Genomic DNA, 24306 nt, shown 5'->3' with positions numbered 1-24306 from the left:
GATTTTATTGCCCGTGGCGCCGCATCGTAGGTACCAGAGGTATTATTCAAAATGGCTGCGAGTTTTGTTTAGAGTGAGTTTTACGTGCTTGACGAAGACTTTTGCAGCTGTTGGTGTGTGCAGAATTACGGATATATAATTGACATGGTAAGTGAAGACTTTCCTATATATGGCATGTCGCTGTGTCTGCAAACGTATGCTACAAGACCAGTAATGCCGTGGAGCAGGCGAACATGGAAAGCTGACCAGCGGTAAAACCGTATAAATTACGCGTTTTAGTACTTTCGCACGCGCACCCTCGCCTGCTGCGATGCTTCCTGCCGCTCGTGTTTTACTCACGGTTTTGCTAAACAGCCGATAATCCGCCCTGACACTAATTTAAGACAGCTTCGCGCCTGTTCTTGAATGATGAGAACTCGGTTGCAGCACGATCTTGTGGCCTTGAACCTATGAAACCATAATTCGCCACTGACCGTTTTATAACGTTTTAAAACTTGACATACGTGACTGAATTTTTTTTTTTTTTACAATCGTTGCAAGCGTGCTTGTTGTCGTGCACTGTGCCATGCGCTGCGCGCTCTTGTGTACAGCACGGACTACACGTAATGTGGCGCAAAAGTCTTGAATTTCATGACAACGCTGCAGGCATTTGTTGCACTAATAAAATCGCGCGCAGGTTTTTTCCGACTATTGTTATTTTTAATCAAGCCATGTTAAAATGCTTCTTGCAACACATGGAGAGCTCGTATAACACATCTGTCTATCAGTCGAATTCTTATTTGACGCAGACATCTCCAATCTCCATGCTCGAAGTAGCTCAGTGCATTTGCTCTCAGAGAGAGTTGCCGCTCCGCTTCGGGCCGCTTTCGCAAAAGCTGCCGATAACGTCAGCCTGCTGGGCAGCTCACTTTCTCGCGCCCTTTGGTACTGCTTGCGTGAAGGGTGCCGGTAATGTTGAACTGCCGTAATGCTCACCTTTTTTTTTTTTCTCTCGTTTGTTCGTATGCTCTGCAGAAAGTTCGCCCACCACTGGCTTTTTCGAGGCCTGCACAGCTCTGGTTTTGCTATGTCAGAGCAGTATAGCAGCGACGAAGATGCCTGGTAAATACTGCTGATTTCGATATTTCCATTCTTAGTTCCTGTGATTTGAATTTCAGCACAGTCCACCAAAAGTTAAAAATTACCACTGTGCTGTGTGGTGTGACTCGGTGGAGCATGGGTAGTTGCGCCACTGTGATAAGATATCAGCACGTAAACAGTGGAGTCACAAGGCTTGGAGTTAGTGATTTACCCACACACATCGTGGACTGTGTGTAGAGATCAGTTAGGAATTAAGTGCAACTGCTCGAGTGCTTTTTCACTACATTTCATGTTTTGCCAACTGTACACAGGCTTATTTAATGGCTACATTTCTTTGAACATGATAGAGAAACAGACATTGCATGCAAAAATTCAATGTTGATTGGTAAATGACCAGGAGAAATTCTGACATAAAGCCCTCTTGTAACAATCGATGGTGCAACATCACTTCACATCAGTCAGTTGTTTGTATCTAATGTCAATGACAGCTGATTTTTTGCTAGGTGATGACATACATGTTATGGGCTACGAGTATGTAGCGTTTGCCATTCCTTAGCCTAATTTTCGGTTATATGACAGCAGACTACAGAGGTTGTGCAGAAAGTATGTTCTGACAGTTGATTTAAAAATAATAAAAAAAAATTTTCAGTGTATTCTGATTCTTCTTCCCTGGCATGCTTATTGTAGCACCTTTGTCACATGGTCTCTTGGCTTTTTGCAGCCATGAATAATAATTTAATATAATTGATGTACAGCTTACATTTCCTATTCAACTCACCTGTACATTCAAAATATTGTTTTGGTAAAGTAACGCAAAATTTTCCAAATAGTAGTGTGTATTTGAGTTTGTTTTGAAGCAGCCATCGAATTGTTTTCCCAATTTTGTATGCTCACTCTGGCCTGCATGGTCAAATGCTTTTCAAATGGTGTTTGTGACTGGCTATGTTGGATTAACTTTTACAAAAGTACAAAATTCTTTCCACAGCGCCATTGCAGCAGCATTTGCAAAACACATCTACCTTACAAGATGGCAAAGAAAGCTTTGCTCTAGAAGCATGTTTTGAGTTTTGACAACTGTATCACCATTGCTTTATGCCCAAGTAGGATAGTGATTAAATGCATAGACATTTTTGTTGAGTACATGTAGGAGTACATGTAGAAATATGACTCACCTGTGACATCCTGCAGCCAATATTTTGCTTGATTTCAGAACTTAACTATATTATAGTCTGTATTGTAATCAGGGTTCCTTGTGTTCCTTCCTTTTTGCATCCACATTCACTTCACGTGATTCACACTCTGCATCCTGGGACCCCAATGGCCCATAGTAAATTTTTATGTAGTAGAAAATTGGGCTAGTTGGTGCTTGGCCATCCTGTAATGTGCTGAGGGCAACATGCAACCCCAGAAGGACCCACTAGAAAAGGATAACAGGACACTGCACTGCCCTTGTCCTATTGTCCTTTTCGGTTTGTCTTTTTGTGGCTGTCAGATGTACTCAGTGCATTACAATATGAAATCCCTCTATGCATTGCAACTAGTTTTAGACAAGGGAGTGCTTTTTCCACTTTTGCTGTTCAGCTGTAGTCATCTCTGCTATCTCCGGTGGCTAAACTTAATTCTTCCGCGAATGCAGCATCTGCAATGGAGAGGTGGGGTCCCGCAGCAGCCACAAGCGCAAGGAGGTCCACAATGAGGTGGAAAGGAGGCGGAAGGACAAGATCAATATTGGAATCCTGCGCCTTGGGGAGTTGCTGCCCGATAAGGATCCCAGGAAGCAGGTGCGTTTAACAAACTCACCATTCTCACAGGAATGCTAAAGACAAGCATTCAATCAATTGAGAATGTTAGAATACCCTTGTTGGCACTCTGTAACATTTGTTTCATGCCAAGAGGTGAGTTATGCTCTATTTCACACATTGCAGGCGATGCTAAGAAGGCTAGTCGGACTTCTCTCACCGCTGGTATGCTTGATAAAAATATAGTGTGGCACATATGAAAGAAAAAGTATATGTATGCGCTATGTAATTTTATGTTACATTAAGTCTCATGCTTTAATGTCACAACATACGGCGCAGTTATTACATGGAAGTACCAGTTGCACTAGTGACCAAAACATAGTATGTTGCATTGTGGAAGCACAAAGGTATACAATGCAGGATCTGGCGTAACGTTATTTCCACCTGTTGCAGTTCTAATATTTGAAGTAGTATTCCATAGAAAGCCTCGCAGATCAAGAACATCTGTACTGTAATGTATGTAAAGTGAGGTTTATATGACAGCACTATCTGCATAGCTTCCACAGCGTTGCATGCTGTTTATGGAACAGATTTTAGGTGCACAGAAAGTCGCAACTAAAGTGATGGGGCTGCTTAATTTTTTTCACCATTCAGATCTCGCAATCACATGGGTGTCGAACACATTGCCCACCACCTCCTAGCAATGGCTTCCTCAATGTCGCAGAAACTCATCACAAAGGCCATGCTTGTGCTGTACTGTGGGCAGTCGAAAGGACCAATGACATCATGGTCGCCATTGTTTCGACGCCACCTATTACGTAGCTGCTCCAGTGATCTCAGAGGCCCTACTCTGCCAAGCATTACTGCCCACTTTGGGTAACTGAAAAATTCAAGGACAATGCCATACTCCTGCAGTTAGCACTGACAGAGTGCTGTGAAGACATAGCGGCAGTGGAGTTTTCTGTCGAAAGATCCTACGCCAGACTACATATTGCAGTGATGCTGTTAAAGGAAGTTCTACAACATCTTTTTTTTTTTTTTCGGCAACGGCATTGGCCTACTAAAGCTGGCAGCATGGTCGTTATCTAATGTCAGTTAAAAAACAGCCAGAAACAAAGCCTGTGTCGGAGCCCCGAATTCGCTTTGAAACGTAATTGAAACATAAGCTTACCAGCTATTTTACTAGTACCTACTAATGCAGATTTCCATGCACATCCCTCCACGCCAGGGTTTGTCACATGTTTTAAAATTCGCAGCATGGACTTGGCGCCGTGTTAGTCTTTGTTGTACAACACAAGTGTGCACCACAGGAGACTGTAAGCTCACACTAAACATCGCTTGAAGCTGTTACAAGCACAGCATAAGTGTGCTTTTAGTGAAAGTTAAATGTAACACGACTGCACTGAATTTATTTATTTTATTTTATTTATTTGTACATACTGCAGCCCGAGCGGGCTATTGCAGGAGTGGGTATGAAAGGCAGAGAAAATGAAAATAGTAAACAATACAGGCCCAATACGAACAATACAAATAAACACAAACCAAAACTATTCAATGGCCACCAAGAATAAGTTTAAAGGAAGAGAACGAGTAGCACCAGGCAAGGAATTCCAGTACTCGATTGCACGGGGAAATAAACTGTATTTAAATGTGTTCGTACGGGCGAAATAAGGTGAGATGTTTAGGTGATGGTGACTTCTAGTATTAGATGGTGTCGCAGGAGTTAGGTAGTTATCCGAAGATATACGGCAAGAAGAGTTAATTAATAACGCAATACAAAAACATTAGTGATTCCGTGCGTCGGCGATCTGAGAGCGGTTCTAAGCCTAGGGATGAAAGCGCGGTATACGGAGAAAAATCCCTATCGTGCCTACGACATATGAAGCGGATCGCTTTCTTTTGGATGGCCTCAATTTGATTAATGTGGCACTGTTTGTGTGGATTCCAGACGGGAGAAGCATAATCGAGTATAGGCCGGATTAGTGATTTATACATGAGTAGTTTAGTATCTCTTGGGGCTGTGGTCAGTGTGCGGCGCAGATAGCCTAACTTTTTCAGGGCTTTTGAGGTTATTAAATCTATGTGCTTCGACCAAGACATACTGGGTGTGAAAACAAAACAAGACGTGTGAATGTCGGTGCCCAGTCAACAGAAGTAGCATGACAGTGTGAACCATTCTACCACATTCGTGTAATTGTTTAGTGGATTGCAGCAGTTCACACCAGTGCCAATACAATCACCAGCCACCTCCCCTCTTTCTGTGCCTCATAAATAAATTAGAGTGCTGGGCTTCGGAAGAGTCATGTCTTATCTACCTATACAACATGGTCTGCAACCTGCTTGTCCAAAATTGAAATTCACTTTAGTGGCCTATTAAAAGAGTGCTAACGTGACATATTTCTCTCTTGTTGTGTGAAGGTCCACACTCTCTCAACCCTAGAAGAAATCAGAAGAAATACTGGAAAGGTGTCAAAGCACCCTAAATAATTTACTGTAATAGTGGCTCCTACAAACTAGTTTTGGTTTCAGTACCCAGGTGGTGAATCCATCATGGCGTCACAGTGCACTGGCTCACTTAGTTCCTGCAGTCACTGCAGCTGCTACATGCGAGTGCAGCCAGAAGAAACATGCATAGTGTTCCTGTTTATTTTTTTATGAACAACATCATCATACCCAGCCCTATTGCTGCGTGCCAAAAAATCTCGAGGACCAAACAAGACGAGGCCAGTGATATTTAAATTACTAGACACAAGAGATAAAAGTGTCATACTAAAAAACAGCTTTAAACTAAAGAAATCAGGTCTCTCAATAGGGGAAGATTTTTTGCGAAAAGTTAGAGAGACCAGAAAGAAACTCTGAAATGGTGCAAAGCCAAACCGCGAAAATAAAGACAAGGTGTCGTTAGCGTACAACAAACTATTCAGTAACAACTGTGTTTTCATCTGGGATGACAAAAAGAATGACAGGGTAGAAATAAAGAAGCATGACAAAATGGAGCAAAAAAATAAAAATAACAAAAGGAAATAAACCAGACAACCAGTAGCACATACCCATCGCCACATATCCAGTGCTAGGAAGTGAGGGCTTTGTTTACGGGCAATGAACTTGCACGCGTCCTAGTTCCAAGTGTCCCAAGTTAACGTCAAAGCAATTAATTGGACACTGCCACATACCCACTGGCACACACCCAATGACAGACACCCAGTGGCACATAGCATAACCAGTTGGCCTAAGTTGGCATGGAAGGAAAACACTTAGATCCAGACGTAGATACATAACTGCAAAGTCTCCCAATTTAACCTGGAGACTCCCGAATTTTGACCACTCCTACCAATCGTATGGACACGGTCGTAAATCTCCCAAAAAGCTACGCCAAGCCACTGCGAAAAGGAAATTTTACAAAACAGTAAAAAAGAATCCCGTAATGCAGCACAGCAACAACGTACTAATTGCCACTATGCACAAGGTAGCTTGCCGAAGTCAGATTTATGTCCCAGCCATTTGCCTGTAGGTGGCGTAGGCACATTTCAGTTTGCTTCAGATCGAGGCATGCATTGAGGAGTGTGTGAGTGAAAGGTTGAATATGCGTCGTGTAATGGTTAGGTCAGCTTAGCCATAGTACTGCCATGCTAAGTGGTGAATTACAGTAAGTGTGTAAAGGCACATAATACACATAATTATACATACATGCACATGCCCCCTCCGGTCGCAGTATGAGTACAAGACTTCCAACAAATGTATTGAGAGCTATTCAGAGGTCATTAAAGCGAAAGCTTTATTAGCCACGTTGAGCCGAGTTTCGCCATCGCCAGCAATTTGACATTCATTTGTCCGCAGCTGCACCGTAGCCTTCACAATGCATCACGTGACTCGCCGTGCCGAGCTCCACCGGCTTGGCAGATGCGCTCTCTGCAGCTGGGTCACCACGTGACTCACCGCGTGTCTGGCTAAAAGGAGCGCCGTGCTCGCCTAGTCAGTGCAAGCTTGGCCATAGATGAGAGCAAGGCTGGGCCGTCTTTTCTGAATGTTGCGCGGAAGCGGGAGGCTTTGAGCCGTGGTCACCAAGTGGCGTCTGACCACCCCGCAGCTATTGCCTGGCGAGCTGCTTCACTGGGGAGAGTCCGGAATGCAACAGGCATTGCACCGTCGAGATCAATGTAGCGACCGTATTTGCACCCTGTCCATTTGTGCTTCGACGCTGCGGATGTTCGCGGCGTCTCTTTGCATGTCTAGCACTTGCACTTTCCCTATGGCACAACAGGCATCCCACCGTCAAACTATGCTTGTCTACGCAAGCCTAATCATAGTCATGTCTAGCCACTGACCTAGGCAAAGTCATCATACCTGGCTTAATGATGATTGCATACCTAAGTACAATAATTACAGCTAAATCAAAGGTTAACAAAGTGAAACCAAAACTTAACCAGGCTAAACCAAGTTTTCGCTTTGCATATCGAGGGTTAGCTGAGCTAAGCTTCAGCCAATTTTTCTCCCGAACTTTGAGGTCAGGAGGTTGGCATGTAGCTATGTAGGTATGTAGATACCAAAAAGTGCCTGAAGCATCTAAGAATGCTAATTGCATTAAAGGTATCGTAATATACAATGCATCCAAAGTAGTACGGCTAAATCGTTAATATTGCACTGAGGTCCCCATTGCCACATTTTGCCATGAAATTTAAGCAGGGAAGTCATTGCATCATATACTTTCCTGTTCCGAAGTGTGTCAAGGACGTGCGCAGCTTCATCGGCCTTTGTTCCTACTTCCGCCGTTTCGTGAAAAATTTCGCGGCCATAGCACGACCACTAACCGAGCTGTAACGAAGAAGAGTAGCCGCCTGCGCCACAGCACCATCGCTACCGGCATGAGCTCGTGGTTGCTGTCTTTCGCCGAACGCTTGTGACAGCTACCCGTTCGCGCCCGTTGCTAATAAATCTCTTAGCAAGTGGTGGAGGTGCGGGGTTTCGACCACCCTGGAACTTCGGAGTCGCATTCTACCCCCCATCATGCCCGACGACGCACGCACTCCTCCAGCTCCTCCAACGGCGCCGGCCACCTTGGTTTGTGCCGGTGCCTTGCGTCAGCGAGATCCCCCTATCTTCTCCGGCACAGATGACAAAGACGTTGAAGATTGGATCTCGTCTTATGAGCGAGTGAGTGCCCATAACCAGTGGGACGACGTTACCAAGTTGAGAAACGTCGCCTTTTATCTTACGGACGTTGCGAAACTATGGTTTCTCAACCATGAAGCCGACCTCACTTCGTGGTTGGTCTTCAAGACCAACTTTACCCAAGTTTTTGGTCGGCCTGCACTAAGAAAGCTTCGTGCAGAACAACGTTTGCGCACACGTTCCCAAGAGACCGGAGAAAACTTCACGAGCTACATTGAGGACATTGTCGACCTTTGCAAACGGGTGAATGCGTCAATGTCAGAGGAGGAGAAGATCAAACATATAATGAAGGGTATTCAGGACGACGCATTTCAAATGTTATTATCGAAGAGTCCTCACTCTGTCGCTGAAGTCATCGAATTGTGCCAGAGTTACGACGAGTTGCGCAGGCAACGGCTTCACACCCGACGTCCCACCCCACCCGCCGACTCTCTATCCAGCCTTGGGGTCGACGACTACAACCATGCTACTCTCTTCATCAAAATCCAGGAATTCGTTCGCGCAGAGGTCGCCCGCCAGCTATCGTTGATATCTTCTGTCCAGGAACCACCCCCTGCTTTGCATCCTACGATCCGCGACTTCATTCAAGAACAAGTCTCTCAAGCCGTTCCTCCAGCCGTTGAGCAGCCACCAGTCACGGCTCCTCTCACTTACGCTGAAGCAGTTTCCCGATCTCGTCCACAAGCGCCCCTGCCGCCCTCTATGCATCGACCACCGACATTTTTGCCGCCATCTATGCCGCTTCACGACCGCCGGCATTTTCCTCCTATGCCGCTGCCCGACCGACAGCCTTTTCCGAATCCTCAACCGCGACTCGGACCTTACCCCCACCAGTGGCGCACCTTCGATGACCGCCCAATATGTTTTGCTTGCGGTGGTGCTGGTCACGTGGCGCGCCATTGTCGTCGTGGCATGCCTCCTCTTCAGAACATCCGGCGGGTGCCACCTTTCCCCGCTCCGTTTTCCTCGTCGCCTTCCAGCCTTCCTACTTCTTCCTTTTCCCCTGACCGCCCAACCGCCTCTACTCGCCGCTCACCATCTCCCCGCCGTCGCTCGCTTTCTCCGATGCGGCGTCGTCCCGTGTCCACCGAGCAGGAAAACTGACGGCCGCAGTTCCCGAGGCACGAACTGCGTCCACGTCGCAATGCCCAAGTCCTCGTCCCTCTCCAGCCAACGTCATCGAAGTCTCTGTCGAAGGAATCGCCGTCCTGGCGCTTGTAGATACAGGAGCCGCCGTATCCGTAATTTCCGCCGAACTCTGCCGCACACTATGAAAGGTTTTGACGCCTCTCTCCGACTTCTCCCTTCGAACCGCGAACGCTCAAAATATAACGCCTCTCGCTGCCTGTACTGCTCGCGTCTTCATTCAAGGTCTACTGTATACCGTCGAATTCGTCGTGCTGCCCACTTGTTCCCATGACATCATATTAGGCTGGGACTTCCTTGCAAATAATAACGCCGTTATTGACTGTTGTCACGCCGAACTCGAACTTTCTGCACTTCCAGACGTCGAGCCTATCGACAACGACCCTTCCAGTGTTAAACTGTTTGTTTCCGAAGACAATTCCGTCCCTCCACGCTCTTCCCTGCTTGTGCCTGTGTCGTGCGCCGCTATTTCTGATGCCACTGTTTTCTTTACGCCCTCTGAGCTGTTCATTCGCCGCCGATGTTCTCCGCTGCCCTTTGCTCTCCTTACTCTTCGCAATGGCGTCACGAAAATGGTCGTCGACAATCCCACAGCCTGCCCTTTAGCTTTATCTCATGGTGAATGCCTAGGCCTTGTTCAACCAGTCGACACCTTTTGCATCTTTGACACTCCTGCCGTTTCTACTTCTGCGGGCCTTGGCGCACTTACTTGTGACTCTGCGGTTGATCAGTCACTCCTCGACGCTTTCCACTGCTCCATCGACGATGGCACGTCATCTTCAGAACGAAGCCAGCTTATTGCTCTCCTGCAGAGGTTCCGCGCTTCTTTCGACAGCCATGCTTCCGGTTTGGGCCGCACATCGACCGTTTTTCACCAAATAGATACCGGCAGTCACGCACCTTTACGGCAGCGCCCTTACCGAGTTTCCGCCTCTGAGCGCCGTGTCATTGACCACCAGGTTGCTGACATGCTCAAGCGTGGCGTTGTGCAGCCTTCCAACAGTCCCTGGGCATCACCGGTCGTCCTCGTTAAGAAAAAGGATGGCTCTATTCGATTCTGCGTCGACTACCGACGTCTGAACAAGATAACGCGCAAGGACGTTTACCCGTTACCACGCATCGACGACGCCCTCGACTGTTTGCAGGGAGCTGAATTCTTTTCTTCGCTGGATTTACGTTCCGGATACTGGCAAGTCCCCTTGGCACCATCTGATCGACCTAAAACAGCATTTGTGACACCTGACGGATTGTACGAATTCATCGTAATGCCTTTCGGCCTGTGCAATGCTCCCGCCACTTTTGAGAGAATGATGGATAATATTTTACGCGGCCTCAAATGGAACACATGTTTATGCTACCTGGATGACGTAGTTGTCTTTTCCGCTGATTTCCAAACCCATCTCAGCCGTCTCGAGCAAGTTCTCAAATGCCTTACTGTCGCGGGACTTCAACTTAACTTAAAAAAATGTCGTTTTGGTGCCCGAAAGCTCCCTATTCTTGGCCATGTTGTATCACGAGACGGCGTCCTTCCGGATCCAGCCAAGCTCCGCGCTGTCACCGACTTTCCGCAACCAAAGAAGTTAAAAGAGCTTCAAAGTTTTCTTGGTTTATGCTCATACTTCCGACGTTTCATTCGAAATTTCGCTTCCATAAGTGCACCCCTGACAGCCCTTCTAAGTGGCGACAAAGAACTTTCCGCTTGGTCGCCCGCCTGTGATGACGCCTTCACGAAATTACGCCGCCTGCTAACCTCGCCACCTATCCTCCGCCACTTCGATCCTGCAGCGCCCACAGAGGTCCACACCGATGCCAGCGGCATCGGACTTGGCGCCGTACTCGCACAACGAAAAGCGGGCTTTGATGAATATGTCGTTGCCTACGCGAGCCGAACTCTGACAAAGGCCGAGGCTAATTACTCTGTTACAGAGAAAGAGTGTTTAGCCATTATTTGGGCCCTTGGAAAATTCCGTCCTTATTTGTATGGTCACCCTTTCGATGTCATCACTGACCATCACGCCCTTTGTTGGCTGTCTACCCTTAAGGACCCATCTGGCCGACTTGCTCGCTGGGCCCTTAAGCTACAGGAGTACGACATCCGCGTCCTCTACCGTTCCGGCCATAGCACGACCACTAACCGAGCTTTTGAAAAAAGACGCCCCTTTCCAGTGGGGCGATAACGAGGCCTCTGCATTCTCGCATCTAATCGACGTTCTCACAACGCCTCCCGTTCTGGCCCATTTCGATCCTTCTGCGCCTACCGAAGTTCGTACTGATGCCAGCGGTCACGGAATCGGCGCAGTACTGGCACAACGCCAGCGCGGCAACGACCGTGTTATCGCTTACGCCAGCAGGCTCCTCTCACCCGCGGAGCGCAACTATTCCATCACTGAGCGTGAGTGTCTGGCCCTAGTTTGGGCGGTTGCGAAGTTCCGCCCATACTTATATGGCCGACCCTTTTCCGTTATCACAGACCATCACGCGCTTTGTTGGTTATGCTCATTGAAAGACCCTTCAGGGAGACTTGGTCGCTGGGCCTTACGCCTCCAAGAATATTCGTTCTCTGTCACCTACAAATCTGGCCGACTACACAAGGACGCTGACTGCCTGTCTCGCTACCCGGTAGACGAGCAATATTCTCTAAAAAATCTTTTTTGTTTATCAAAGAAATTGAAAAATGTTCTTTTAAGGGACACTAAAGGCAAATACTAAGTCAGCATCGGCTGTTTAAATACCATTCCAGAAACCTCACAACACTTGTTTCGTGCCAAGAAAAGACTTTGCTTACGAGAAAATTGCATCTGAAGGGTCCGTATTCCTTTATCACAATTCAAACCTCTCACCACCCGAGCGGGGGAGTGGTGACGTTGCATACGCCATCACCGCCCTTTGCTGCCATCGGGGAGTAAAGTGGCGCCCGACAGACTGCGATACAGAGCCAAAACAGAATGGCGGATTCGCCGCTGCAGCTGCTCATTGGTCAAGTGGTGTAGACCGTTCGGGCATCCCGTGATACCATATGGAAGTTGCATTCTCTGCTACTTGCAGTTTGTGTGAGTTTCACTAGTCGCAAGCCCAGCGCAGCACTACGTGATAACTGTAGAAACGCGAAAGCGTGTCAAGCAAAAACGAAACCTTTCGATTGCCCGCGTTGTTGTCAGCATTATTTCAATGAGTTCTTTTTTTTTTCTAAAAGTGAAATAGAACTGGACAAGTAGCATTTTATTTGGTCTTGTAATACAACACAGAGATGTTTTGTGCAACGAGTGGTTGAGTACTAGTGATTTAATTTAACTGAGGAGTGCTTTCATCATCGGGCAAGTACTTGAATGCCCCAGGGGAGTCTCTAATCATGTCCTGCTTTTACCTTAATTTCTCTATACAATTAAGGCTCTGTTTGCGATAATATTGATGCCTTAGAGATTCTCAAGGACTAATCCATCACTTTAGTTTGACTTAATATTTGCCTTTAGTGTCCCTTTAAAATATCTTTCTGTCTAAGCTGATTTACTGTTCACCTTTTGTGTCTCTTGAGAGTTAAAGCAAGTGTCTTTGGTTGTCAAGGAATTCATATTATGCATTCCTTTTTGTACTTTCTGTAGAGCAAGAATGGGATCCTTGAACGGGCATCGGAATACATCACATACTTGAAAGATTTGAATGAGAAGCTGGTGACGGACAAGGTTACCAACTTGGAAGGTAAGCTACTGATCTGAGCACTTATTTTACATGCCGTAAAAGAAGCATTAGTTCCCCTTTCAGTTACTTATATGATTAACTACAACCACTAACTTTTCTATTGGAGACAGAAAACAGTCATACGGCCTTTGCTTTGTTTATAAGTGTAGTAGTGAGGAGCAGGCTTAGACTTCACGTTATGCATTGTTCTAATATGTGCACTGTCTTTTCTTTTTTTCTGTCTCTTCAACAGCCACTGTGTTTGCTGGTTTGCGTAAGCAGATCAGGGACCTGGAGGAACTGAATGCCAACTATGCGAGGCTGCTGACCACAGCGGGCATTCCCCTGACGAGTGGCCCCGAAGAGATTTGGGACCACAAGCCAAAAAAGTATTCGTTGAAACACCTTCCCGACAAGCAACGTGCCTTACTTGCCTGCACCGAGGTCAAGACAGTTCTTCAGCAGCAGCAACCTTGCCAGCATCATGGCACGACAGTCATGTCATCACGGCCTGCTGCAGAGCCTCTCGTTCCTAAAGCGCCGCAGGCTGCAGTGGCACCAGCTGTACCACCAGCACCTCCTCCAGCAAGCTGTGCACGAGAAGCAATGCCTGGGTGCACGCTGGTGACTCAGGCACTTCCATCAGCACCCGTCATGTCCACAGCTCAACCATCCGCTGTCACAGTGTTTCAGCAACAACACCCCCTGACGGCTGCAGCTACCGGGGTGGCCACAGGAACGGCAGGAGGGGTTGTCTCACAGCCTATCCTAATGATCAACGACCAGGGCGTCCCTGTGCTACAGAATGTGGTGACCTTCCAAAACACTTCCATCATCCTGAATCCACAGGGGCATGCCATGGGAGCACGTACACCGGGATCGGTGGTCTCCTTCACGGGGCCCGACATGCTGCCCCAAGTGCACTTGGCAACAGGGCAGAGCACCGATGACTTTGCTCACTCGGCGGCAGCCCTTGGTGGCCTGATGCAGTGCGACCCCAAGCTGAAGGAGGCTGCCAAGCTCTGTGGCGTCCAGCAAAATGCAGCAACTTTCCTCTCGGGTGCAGGAATGATGATGAACCAGCCCCTCCTCTCCCTTGGAACTGGAACCACGATGATTGCTGGACAGACAGCACCGGCACCACAGGTCCCGTCAGCATTCCTTCTTCCATCCGGACAGATCATTCCTGTCGTGTCACAGCCACAAGTAGTCAGTGCACCTATGCAGTCGGCGCACCCTCTCGGGAGTCAAGTGGCAGCTAATGTAGCGGCAGCAGTGAGTAGTTGTAGTACTTCTCTCGGGAAGGTGGTGCAATGTGACGGTGCACAGAGCTACATGTGCAGGGAGCATGCATCTTCCGTTCAGCACAAAACACTGGCATCTACACCTTCATCTGGTGGAACTGCAGCGGGAAATGCCACAGCCCAGCCAGGAGGAAACTGCAGAAAGCAGCACCACACCTGCCCTCAGCATTCGTCACCATCTTCATCAAAGTGCATTGCCGTGCCAGACAGTTCGAGGACAAAGCCAGTATGTTCCCACGCAGCATCCAAACAACCACTCTGCTCCATCAGGCCCAAGCCGACTCCTCAGGCCCCAGATTCTAGTCAGGCTAAGCCTTCGTGCACGCGTAAGAGTGGTGGGGGTAAGAAAGTGTCAGCATCAAAGCCCTCCTCAGAGATACCAGCTAAGAGGGCACGTGCAGATGCACCGCGGTCAGATGAGGAGACTGCCTCGCATGCTTCCACCTGTTCGTCAACCACGGCCACCACCTCAGCCCAGAGCACGGAGGGAGTGAGCAGCACAAGCAACAAAGAGATTTCACCCCTTGCTGCAGACATTCTTGCCCAAGCAACAGAGTCTATCTTTTCGTGTGGTGGCAATGTGGAAACAGCAGTCAACCAGGCAGCACAGTCGAAAAACAAGAGTCCGGTGTCAGCAAGCTCAAGTGACCAGTCTACCGCTCCTCCTGCAGTTTCGATTGCTGCCACTGTAGCGACTAACACAAGTGCACGAGCCTCAACCACAATTACAGCATCTTCTCCTCCCAGTACCTCTGTCACCCTCACCCAAAGTCACTGTTCGAGGGATTCTGTGCTTGCAGAAGCAGTCTGTAGCAGTGATGCCGTTCCAGCCAACAGCACTGTTGAAGAAGCGTCCAAGATTAAAGACATTTTTGAGAATGGAAGGCCAACTGAAATCGATGCGGAGACAACGTCTACTACTAGCCAAGTGTCAGCTGAAAATGGTGCACAGTCAGCATCGGCAAAGGATGGGCAAGATGACATACAGGCATCTGATAATGACCGAAACGAACTTCCTAGTCTCAGTTTACACTCTATAGTGATGGAGGAAAACATCGATATATCTCCGAGTGTCAGTTCGACAACCTTCACCGAAAGTTATGTGTCGGTCAGCGCCAGTAGTAATGGCCACAGCACACCTCAGGGCTCCTCTAAGATCCCCGACTGTGCTGCTTCCATACTTTGCCAGCTCACTCCACCCAGCAGCAAAGGCAGTGAAGATAATAGCAAAGCCTTTGTCTCCAGCACTGACAGTCTAGCTTCAGACCAGGAGTTGCCCCTAATACTGAGTATTCCTGAAGACGATGGGCATGGTTCTCTAAACAGCAACTCGAATCCAGGTCTTTCTTTCCCGTCGCTGTCACCAGGGGATCAATTAGAACATGAATTGGGAAACGGCAATGCTAAGACAGCAGAAAGCACAAGCAGCCTATCACAGTTTGTCCTCACTCCGCCAACACCACACCTTCCAGCCAGCACAGCACAGGTATCAGTCACCTCGAGCACAAACAAAAAGAAGGAGTCATCAGAGAGCAGCACGTACACCTATGTTGCTTCTGAGAGCTTCCCGACACCACCAAGTCATTCAGAGGAGTTGCACACCATTGGGAACACCAGCAGCAGTAGCAGCAAGCAAGACTGCCACCATGCCTCTCGATCTCCACAACTTCATAGCGCACCTCCTGCGAAGTTGCACATGGAGGCATCGTGCCACAGTTTTGTTTCAAACGCACCGCGTACACTCCCAATGCACAGCAGAGGATTGCAGTTTTCAACAGCATCTGCAGCGAGCACACCTGCTCAAGTGCACCACATTTCATTGCCTGGCTTTAGCACAGCTCAAGGCTTTGCTGCACCCAAGGAGCCCGAATCTTTGCCCCTGCTGGACAACAGCAGCAAGCCGCCCCCTTCACCATGTCGTATGATCCGTGACTCTGGACGTTGCTCGACACCAAGTAAGAGTCCATCAGCACAGTTTCCAATGTCCATAAACCCGTACATGACAACCCCTTCCTTTCCGTTTCCGCGACCTGATCAGTACACACCGTGTACCAGGACACTAACTCCCCAAAGCAACACACCGAATAGCAGTAACACTGCATTGTCATGTTATTCTGCCGAGGCGTTGATTGGGACTCAGAACTTCTTACCATCTTCTTACCGACTCACGCCTCCCTCGTGTGCCCAGGTGCCTACAACTCAGAGGTCATCCTGTCAGCAGTCGTCACGCCCTCAAATCTCCTACTCTGCAGAAAGCCTTATTCAGTCACAGGCTAGCAATCCAAAGAAAGATCTGCAAGCAAATGCCAAGGAACCTAGCTTTTCAAACCATCCTGGATTTGTGAACAGGCTTCCTTCTTACCAACCCCAGACCAGCACACATACTACAGCGCACTCACATCAGAGGCAGCTTCCAGCCAACACATCTCAACAGATGCACTTGCCCAGCACAACTATGTCGGGGGCACCAGACAACCGGTCGCAGGCATTGCCTGTTTCAACGACCGTGCCTCCTCAGCCCACCACAGTGCACAGCAGCTACACAGTACAGCTTAGCACCAACACACAGCGTAGCTTGGCAACAACTCCGAGTAGGTACCCCATCCACACATACCACACAGCCAAGGATGACTTCCCCATGCTGCCCTCGGCGCCATTACACACTCCGCCTCTGCACACCATGACACCACACATGTCACAGTCTCCCTCGTCCCGCAGCCACCACGTGCAGCCCGAGACAAGCTCGAACCAGAACATGTTTCAACATCAGAATTACCCTTACCCAAATTTTTCCCTCGGTCACCGGAGCCCCAGTTTCGGTACCTGCGCTGCCTCGCGGCCTGAAGTTCCAGCAACAAGTCGACCACCAGCTAGCTGCCTTCAGGCAACTTCCCCTCGACAGTCTCACTTTGGAATGCAGGTGCCTACATCCCAGCAACAGGGCTGCCTGTTTCCAAGTGCCTCCTCGGCTTCCCTCCTGCCCTTGACGTCAGAGTTCGGCCCTCAGTGCTCTGGTCCGTTGGCTCCACCTCCACCACCAGTCTTTGGAAATCTGTCCCAACATTGCGCGCAAGCGCCACATCTGGTTAACAATCTGATCCCCGGCCCATTTGCCACAAGTGGCAACACCATATGTGGTACCTCACTTCCTCAGCCAGGCGCGGAGAGTGAAAAGCAAGGCGGTCGCAGGGACAAACAAGGCATGCACCTAATGTCAGAGACTGGCTGCCCCGACCCTGAAAAGCAGCAGTCCAAATCAAAATCCAAAAAGAACAAGCCCTCAAACACCTCATCGCACACTGCTGTGAACAGCATACCATACTTTCCAGATTTCAGAAATGAATCTCATAACCACGCATTGATAACCTTGCCCCCCCCTCCAGCACCTTCACAAAAGCTACCTCACACTCCTTCCCTTCCATCGATGTCCACGTCGACATCATCGGCTTTGCCTTGGCCACATCAGCAGCAGCACCACCACCAGCTGCAGCAGACCCTGCAACCACCACACACAAAGCCCAGCCACACCAGCACTGATGTTGAGCGAAGTGCAAACATCAGCAGCGCCACTTACAATCCGCTTTTCAGGCCTCAGTCCCAGCAGAACAGCATCAACCTGAACCTCAACGGATCTTGTGTACCAACACCTCACTCCTCCTCTGCAGCTTCTTTTTCACACCACCACAGCCCCCTACAAAGAAATGCGCAACACAGTAGTGCATCAACATCATCAGTCGCATCTGTAGTATCCATGACCAGCAGCAGCATTTCAACAGCAGCACAAGTGGCACCCTACTCAAACTGTGCGGTTGCACCATCGCAGCATGTCCCGAACTTTAACCTGAGCAACATCTTTCCTGACATTGGCTCGGGAGAACAGGGAAGGGCTAGTGCAGCACCCCCCCCACCGCCTCCATCCACGCACTTTTATCCCTCAAGCCGCGTGCTACACAACTCATTCAACCACATTTTGCCACCTCCACCACCGCCAGCGCCACCTCACAACAACTTTGTGCACTCTGGCCACCATGCGCCTTCCTTCTCTAATGTTATCCCTCCACTCACCTTTCCTATGCACGAACATTAGACCTTCTCTGACACCCTACAAACAGGCAAGTTTGGGAAGGTGGTCTCTCAAAAAATGCACCACTTCCCAGGTGGCTTTTCTGCAGCCTACTGCTCATGGGCAACTGCATTGAAATGCGCATATGTTGGTGCTCCTGTACTTACACTTCATAGTTCTCATCTTTCTGGTGAAGTTTTTGTTGTTATGCATTTTCCGTAATATTTATTCCTTGTGCTTGTCTGTGTTGTAGTGTGCTACCGCTCACCTGGGCTTTTTAGCCACTTGTTAAAAAAAAAAAACAGCACCTGATTTTGACTTACTTGGTGTTCTGATTCTAAAGCACAGCTCCTAACCTCTAAGGTACAAATGGCAAAGTGAGGGTGTGTGTGTGTGTGATGCTGATTGGCAACTTGTGTCCCTGATGTCACATTCTTGATCACAGAACGCTGTTTGCCTATTGCTCAAACGACCGCAACATGAACCTGAGTTGGCTCTGCTCACTGTGTTTTTGCAAAAATATGAGGCAGTTATGTTGAAGCAATTCATGCCCATTGTGCAGTTTTCATTGTGTTTTTAATCATTGTAGATTTGACTGTGGGTCTGCTGTACCAGTGTGTTTATACCCGGTGTGTTTTGGTTTATGTAATGGTGTTCTTAAAGTTACACTAAGGTATACTCAATTTTTTTCTGGCTATGAAAGTCAAGGCATGAGGGTGAATCTTGTGAACCTGTATTACTGAAACAAATAGTTTGGCTGGGTATGGCGCCACTTTCAGCTTAACTGATTTCATGTAGCTTGGTGACCTTCAAAAAAGGAGTTGTAGTGAAGTCAGCATAAACATTGCAAGAAATTAGCTTTATCTGTTCCAACACTTGCTCTTCGCTGAAGTTTGTCATAAGTAAATTCAGCAAGCTGAACGGCAGGCCAGCACACAACAAGCAGTTGCCACATGATGCAGTTGTAGATTTTCTTTTTGAGAGATGTGCAGAACCTTTCTGACGATCACATGGCATGACTCAAAAGAGCAAACTAAAATGTTATGTCGGCAGATGTTACACTTCTCTTTAGATAGCTTATCATATATAAAAGAGTAACTATTCTTGTTTTTCACATTGGAAAACACCGCTCACATTGCTGGACTATTCTCCGCAGTGATGCAGACGTTCACTTTGGTTCTGTTACTTTCCCTTCATAGTCAGAAAGAGTTGTCCACAAATATGCCGGTGAAGTTTCTTTTCCCTATGATTGCTTGTACAGTAAAACAGAAAAAAATGTCAGCTGAAACCTAGATTTGATGCCCTAATTGTTACTTTTCTGTCATCTTGATTTGTGATGATGAGTATTACAGATGCTAAACTGGCAAGCAAATTATGGCCGTGTGCCTGCTATGTACATATGTAACCTTTCTTGCATGCTCTACCCATCAATCAGCTTCTGTTTTCTTTTACATTATTTAATTGTTTCTCACCATATGTGTCTTCTCTCTCAATCAATCACATTGAAGGAGATTTCCACCTTTCCCACGGTGTAACATCTGTCACAGCGTGTCACAGTAGCTGGCTGAGCTGGCATTATTTCTTTTGTTGTGAAAATTCTGCTTAGAAGAGCATTCAAAGTTTGCTTGTGCCTGGTGAAAATTTTTGCAAAACCACTTGGAAAAATTTCTACAAGAAGTTAAATTTATTTAATTGAATCTCAGTATAACAGACTTCTTTTCATTTCATATCTTAATTCCATAGAACATAATGTATTGTTTCCTACAATTTAACAATGCAACATGGTTCGGCAGCTTCGTTCATGCACATTATGTGCACTTAACTGGAGCCTTCGTGACAAGCAAAGGAAAAGAAAGGCATCGCACAATGGTGAATTCATCATTTACACACGTCCTTTCATACTTAGAAATGTTGCTGGCAAGCACCAAGAAAGAGTGTTTAGTGGAGAGCGGAATCATTTATCAGAGAATGAAAAGAATGAAATCTGCCACTTTGCCATCTATTATGCTGTAATATAAACAGAGCTGGGCTAGTCCCATTCATGCTCACAGTCTTGTTGAAACGCTGTGAAAACTCTGCAGCTGCCAGTCAGAACAGGTAAACTCCAACCAGAAGTGTGTTGTGGCAGTCATGAGAGGAATGTACATTGTTTCGATGCAATTGCACCTTGTTTTTGTTATTGCAAACGGCGTCCCGGTGATCTTGGATTTGTCACTCACTACACCATTATAAAAAACAAAATGGTATCTGCAGCATTAGCAGGTCATGTTGACAATAATGATATACCTAAAGCCATGGCTCCATAGGTTAGGTTAGGCCTAGCAGATATTAACTTCATATTCAGATATTAACCTAACCTAACCTCGCATGCCGGTGCTTTTCACCCATAACGGTTGTTTCTTGCACAATTTTGTTCATAAATGCTTACTGATCACATGCTATCTACCAGGACCATTCAGGAACTTGTGGAATTCAACAAAATTTCCCACTACAACTATGGCTGTGTTCCATAGAGGTTGACTGAATAGCACTGATCCAGTCTTGCGTAGCACAAGTACGAATTGTATAGTACCATCATTGCGGAATCGCAAGTGCTAGAAATAAATGCACATCTAAGGCACATAAATATCCTATGCTATGGGACCTGCATGCACAGATAGTAAAATGCTTATTGAGAACATTTAAAAAACAAGTGCTCCATGTTTCACGAAATTAAATTTGGCTAAAAAGTTCTAGGAACTGGTATTTTGTTGCAATATTTGCATTATCAAAAATAAGAACTGCAGATTAGTGGCGACACTTTTTTTTTAGAGAAGGGTTAAGCTAAGCAATGTCCAAGATCTGATCAAATATCTCAAGTGTTTTTGCAATTCCATTAAATATGTAGCATCACTGAAGGCAGGTTTGCATCTCTAATTGAAGTTAATATCTGCTAGACCTAGTTGAAAATCCACTGAAACGGCAAAAGTGGATTAGTGAAAGGCATTTATTCATACCATAATGCTTGTGTTGTCAAGCTTGTCAGAGCACGTGGAAATGCTGAGAAGGAGCAAGTTCTCCGGAAGTTTTTCTCCTCCTTATTTTTTTTTTAATTTTTCTCGGGTGCTTTCTAGTAGTTTATATGCAAACTGTACCTCTGCAAGTTTGTGACTTGACTTTCCAGCATTCTGAAATGCCAATATTTCTGCATCAGTCACAGTAATTATGCTATTCTTCTCTGCAATCCGACTGTCACGATAACATGTCATGCATTATATTGCATAAAAGCCTTCTATTGTTAGTAGCATGAGCAGAAGATATTATTATAATCTTCAAGTGTCCACCAGAGCTGCTTAAACTGTGCCATTTACAGATCTATGCTAAAAAAGTCTGGCCACCTGCAGTGGCTAATCTGGAAGTTGACAAACGGGTGCATCTCAAGTACAGAAAATTAAGCCATATGAATTGTAAACCATAGGAAGAAATATATGCTTTGGGCAGTGCAAAAAGCTTGAAGTAGAATGCATAATTTTCGCCTCATATTATCCTCGGATTGAAAGTATTTCACCTCACCATCACAAACTGCAGAGTGCACTCAAGGCCGCACAAAAACATTATTGCATATTATTTGTTTCCGATTCTACTATAGGCATAAATTGAAACTTAGACAAGTCAAAGGCAACTAGGTTGTTGTTGTCGAGTTCCAACCTCGCCTGCATTTGTAACAGTAGCTTCATTCGGGCTCCAAAATGTACATTTGTGCCCGCACCGTCCTTAAAGGCCAACTGCAATGAAACACCACCATTACCGTTTGCCAGAAGTGGTGCATGACCCATGACATTGAGAACCACTGCGCCTCTTCTGTGTGACCTCCGAGACCAGCAGTACAATAAGAAATGTCGTAGGCTATGTGCTAGGATTTGCGTCATATCCACTAACCACCAGGTACATACATCATATGAATAGGTGCTACTTAAAGGCTATCGGTATGAAAGCTGGACAGTTACGAGAGGTGCAGCTTTGCCAGGGTTGCTTCAATGGTATATACTGCTAATTTGTAACCAATTCAGCCAAAGCAAAATTTTGTTGTAGATGGCCTTTAATGACCAGCTACGAATTCGGTACAGTCAAACCTTGATATAACGAACACTGATATGATAGCTAATCAAATGTTTATTGCCATTGTCGGCCTGTAGTGAATTTACGCTTGCAACAAAAATCGGATATAACAGATTTATTTATACTCCATTATAAGATTTTAAACTATAGTGAAAGTTGCACTTTTAAATGCACTCTGTAAGGCCTTTCACAACTGGTACAAAGAATAAAGTTGGGTAGTTCCTATAATGGTTTGATAACCAGTGGTCTACTAGGCCAACAGAATTAGTCCCAATAAAAGAAAAACGAAGCTGGTATAATAGCAGACGATTAGGATGTGATTAGCTCAGGAAATTCAGACTTTGGGTGCACTGGCCTCTCGAAGAGCAGAGACCATTAAAGGTGTGTGGAAGACGCCTTTACCCTCCAGTGGGCTTTCAGTATGCCGGTGATTCTGAAACACGCTTTGTTCATATCGTAAGGCTTGAAAAAACAAGCTCTAGCTGACAGTGCCGCTGCAAGCTGTGCTGCATTGCACTACAATTTGTTCCGATGGCATTTGCAGCAATGGCATTCTTTCTGGTCCACATATCCCGAACATTGTCAACTTCTATAATGCATTCAATTAGCCCAGTACAATTCACTTGTGGAATCTGGTGAAGTTTTGTTTCCCCTTATGTTGTTTATTCATCTGATTCACTAAAAGCACCTGAAACGAACGTCATGTGTCAACTCGGAACAAGTACTATCCCTCTGGAAGCATTGTTGTAGTCCTAGCAGCCATAATGCTGGGGTGAAATGTATCGCATACACATCTGTTGTCTGAAGTTATTGTAGTGCCTCCGGCATGGACACGAACAGCTGTTTGTCTGTGATGTGAAAGTTGTTGGTGAAAGAAGGTGCTTGTCTTTGTGATGACTGCAAATGGTCCTCCCTCCAACTTTTTACTGGTTATCAAAAACCCACATGGTTCTTTTACTATAGAGCCTCAGGTTGAGGTTCAAGACGCTGCAAAAGCAAACACATGTCAACTTCTATTGTTGCATGTAAAGGCCTGTACGTCTAGTCAGCACACCTCTGCCGCCAATCGCACTTCACATGTCATTTGCATTCGCATTGTAGATATTTGTCGGTCCTCTCATTTGCGGCATTGTCAGGCAGTTAAATCAGCCGTGTTTTTATGTATAAAGGCCCATCCAACGTCACCCTCTTGCCATTGCACTTGACTGTAATACCCCTTCCATGCAAGTTTTCTAATGTAAGCTTGTTATGCAGGATGGATGTACGTAGTTGTACACGGAATAATGTTTTGCACTATTAGTGTAGGTTATTGCAGTTGATATTTCATGATGTGCACAACAGTCAGTGTACAGACCGGTCACTGTATTTTAGAAGTTCAACTCACTTGGTGTACTGTGTTGTTTTTTCATCGATTGCAGTCGCTTTGCTCGACTTTGCATGTAAATAAGCTTGGTGTAAAAGTGTTTATATAAGGTGGTGGTGCTGTACATATGTTGAGCAACATGCTTCATGTGAACTGTTTGTTGTCAAGAAGCTGTTAGTGTATCATATGCTCAAGCTCTTGTGCGTGGTGAAGAAAGAGGCCTAGGCACTTTTGTAGATTACGTTATGGCCCCATGTGATTCTTTTGGTGTATTTTTGCATGGGACACTATGTTTGGGAAGTGATAATTTGACAAAAACGAGTGCTTCGCAATAAACTTTGTGTTTTATTCTGCTATTGTGTATGATAACGTCTGAATAGGACCTCTTTCTACCCATGTACTTACTTCATTAAAATGTACAGACATTCTAGCCATCATAAAATGAATGAATGTATGTGCAGTGAGGGCCTATATATTTTACAAGCACAACAAAATCCATTTGTAATCTGGCCAAAAGATACTCAAAATAAAAAGCTCATGCAGTCATGTTGGCTCTGTTTTTGTTTTATGCAGACATGTCTTGAGGACTGTTCAATGTCATTACACATTTACACTGGCAGTATGTGCGAAAATCTAAGTCGGAAATGTTCTGCCTGTCACATCAAAATA

General features: G+C 46.4%; 1 protein-coding gene across 1 annotated transcript; it reads left to right on the top strand.

Annotated features, from left to right (window-relative positions):
• LOC135899538 (streptococcal hemagglutinin-like) lies at window positions 1–24181 on the top strand. The gene is made up of 5 exons (XM_065428817.1): window positions 1–147; window positions 1015–1101; window positions 2717–2861; window positions 12734–12830; window positions 13063–24181. The coding sequence occupies exons 2-5, from the start codon at window positions 1067–1069 to the stop codon at window positions 18198–18200; spliced, it is 5415 nt and encodes a 1804-aa protein (XP_065284889.1). The 5' UTR covers window positions 1–147; window positions 1015–1066; the 3' UTR covers window positions 18201–24181.
• The last annotated feature ends 125 nt before the right edge of the window (window positions 24182–24306 follow it).

Source organism: Dermacentor albipictus, chromosome 4, assembly GCF_038994185.2.
Source record: "Dermacentor albipictus isolate Rhodes 1998 colony chromosome 4, USDA_Dalb.pri_finalv2, whole genome shotgun sequence".
Classification (NCBI taxonomy): Eukaryota; Metazoa; Arthropoda; class Arachnida; order Ixodida; family Ixodidae; genus Dermacentor; species Dermacentor albipictus.
The sequence above is the reverse complement of the archived record's forward strand: the minus strand, read 5'-3'. Positions and strand labels throughout refer to the sequence as shown.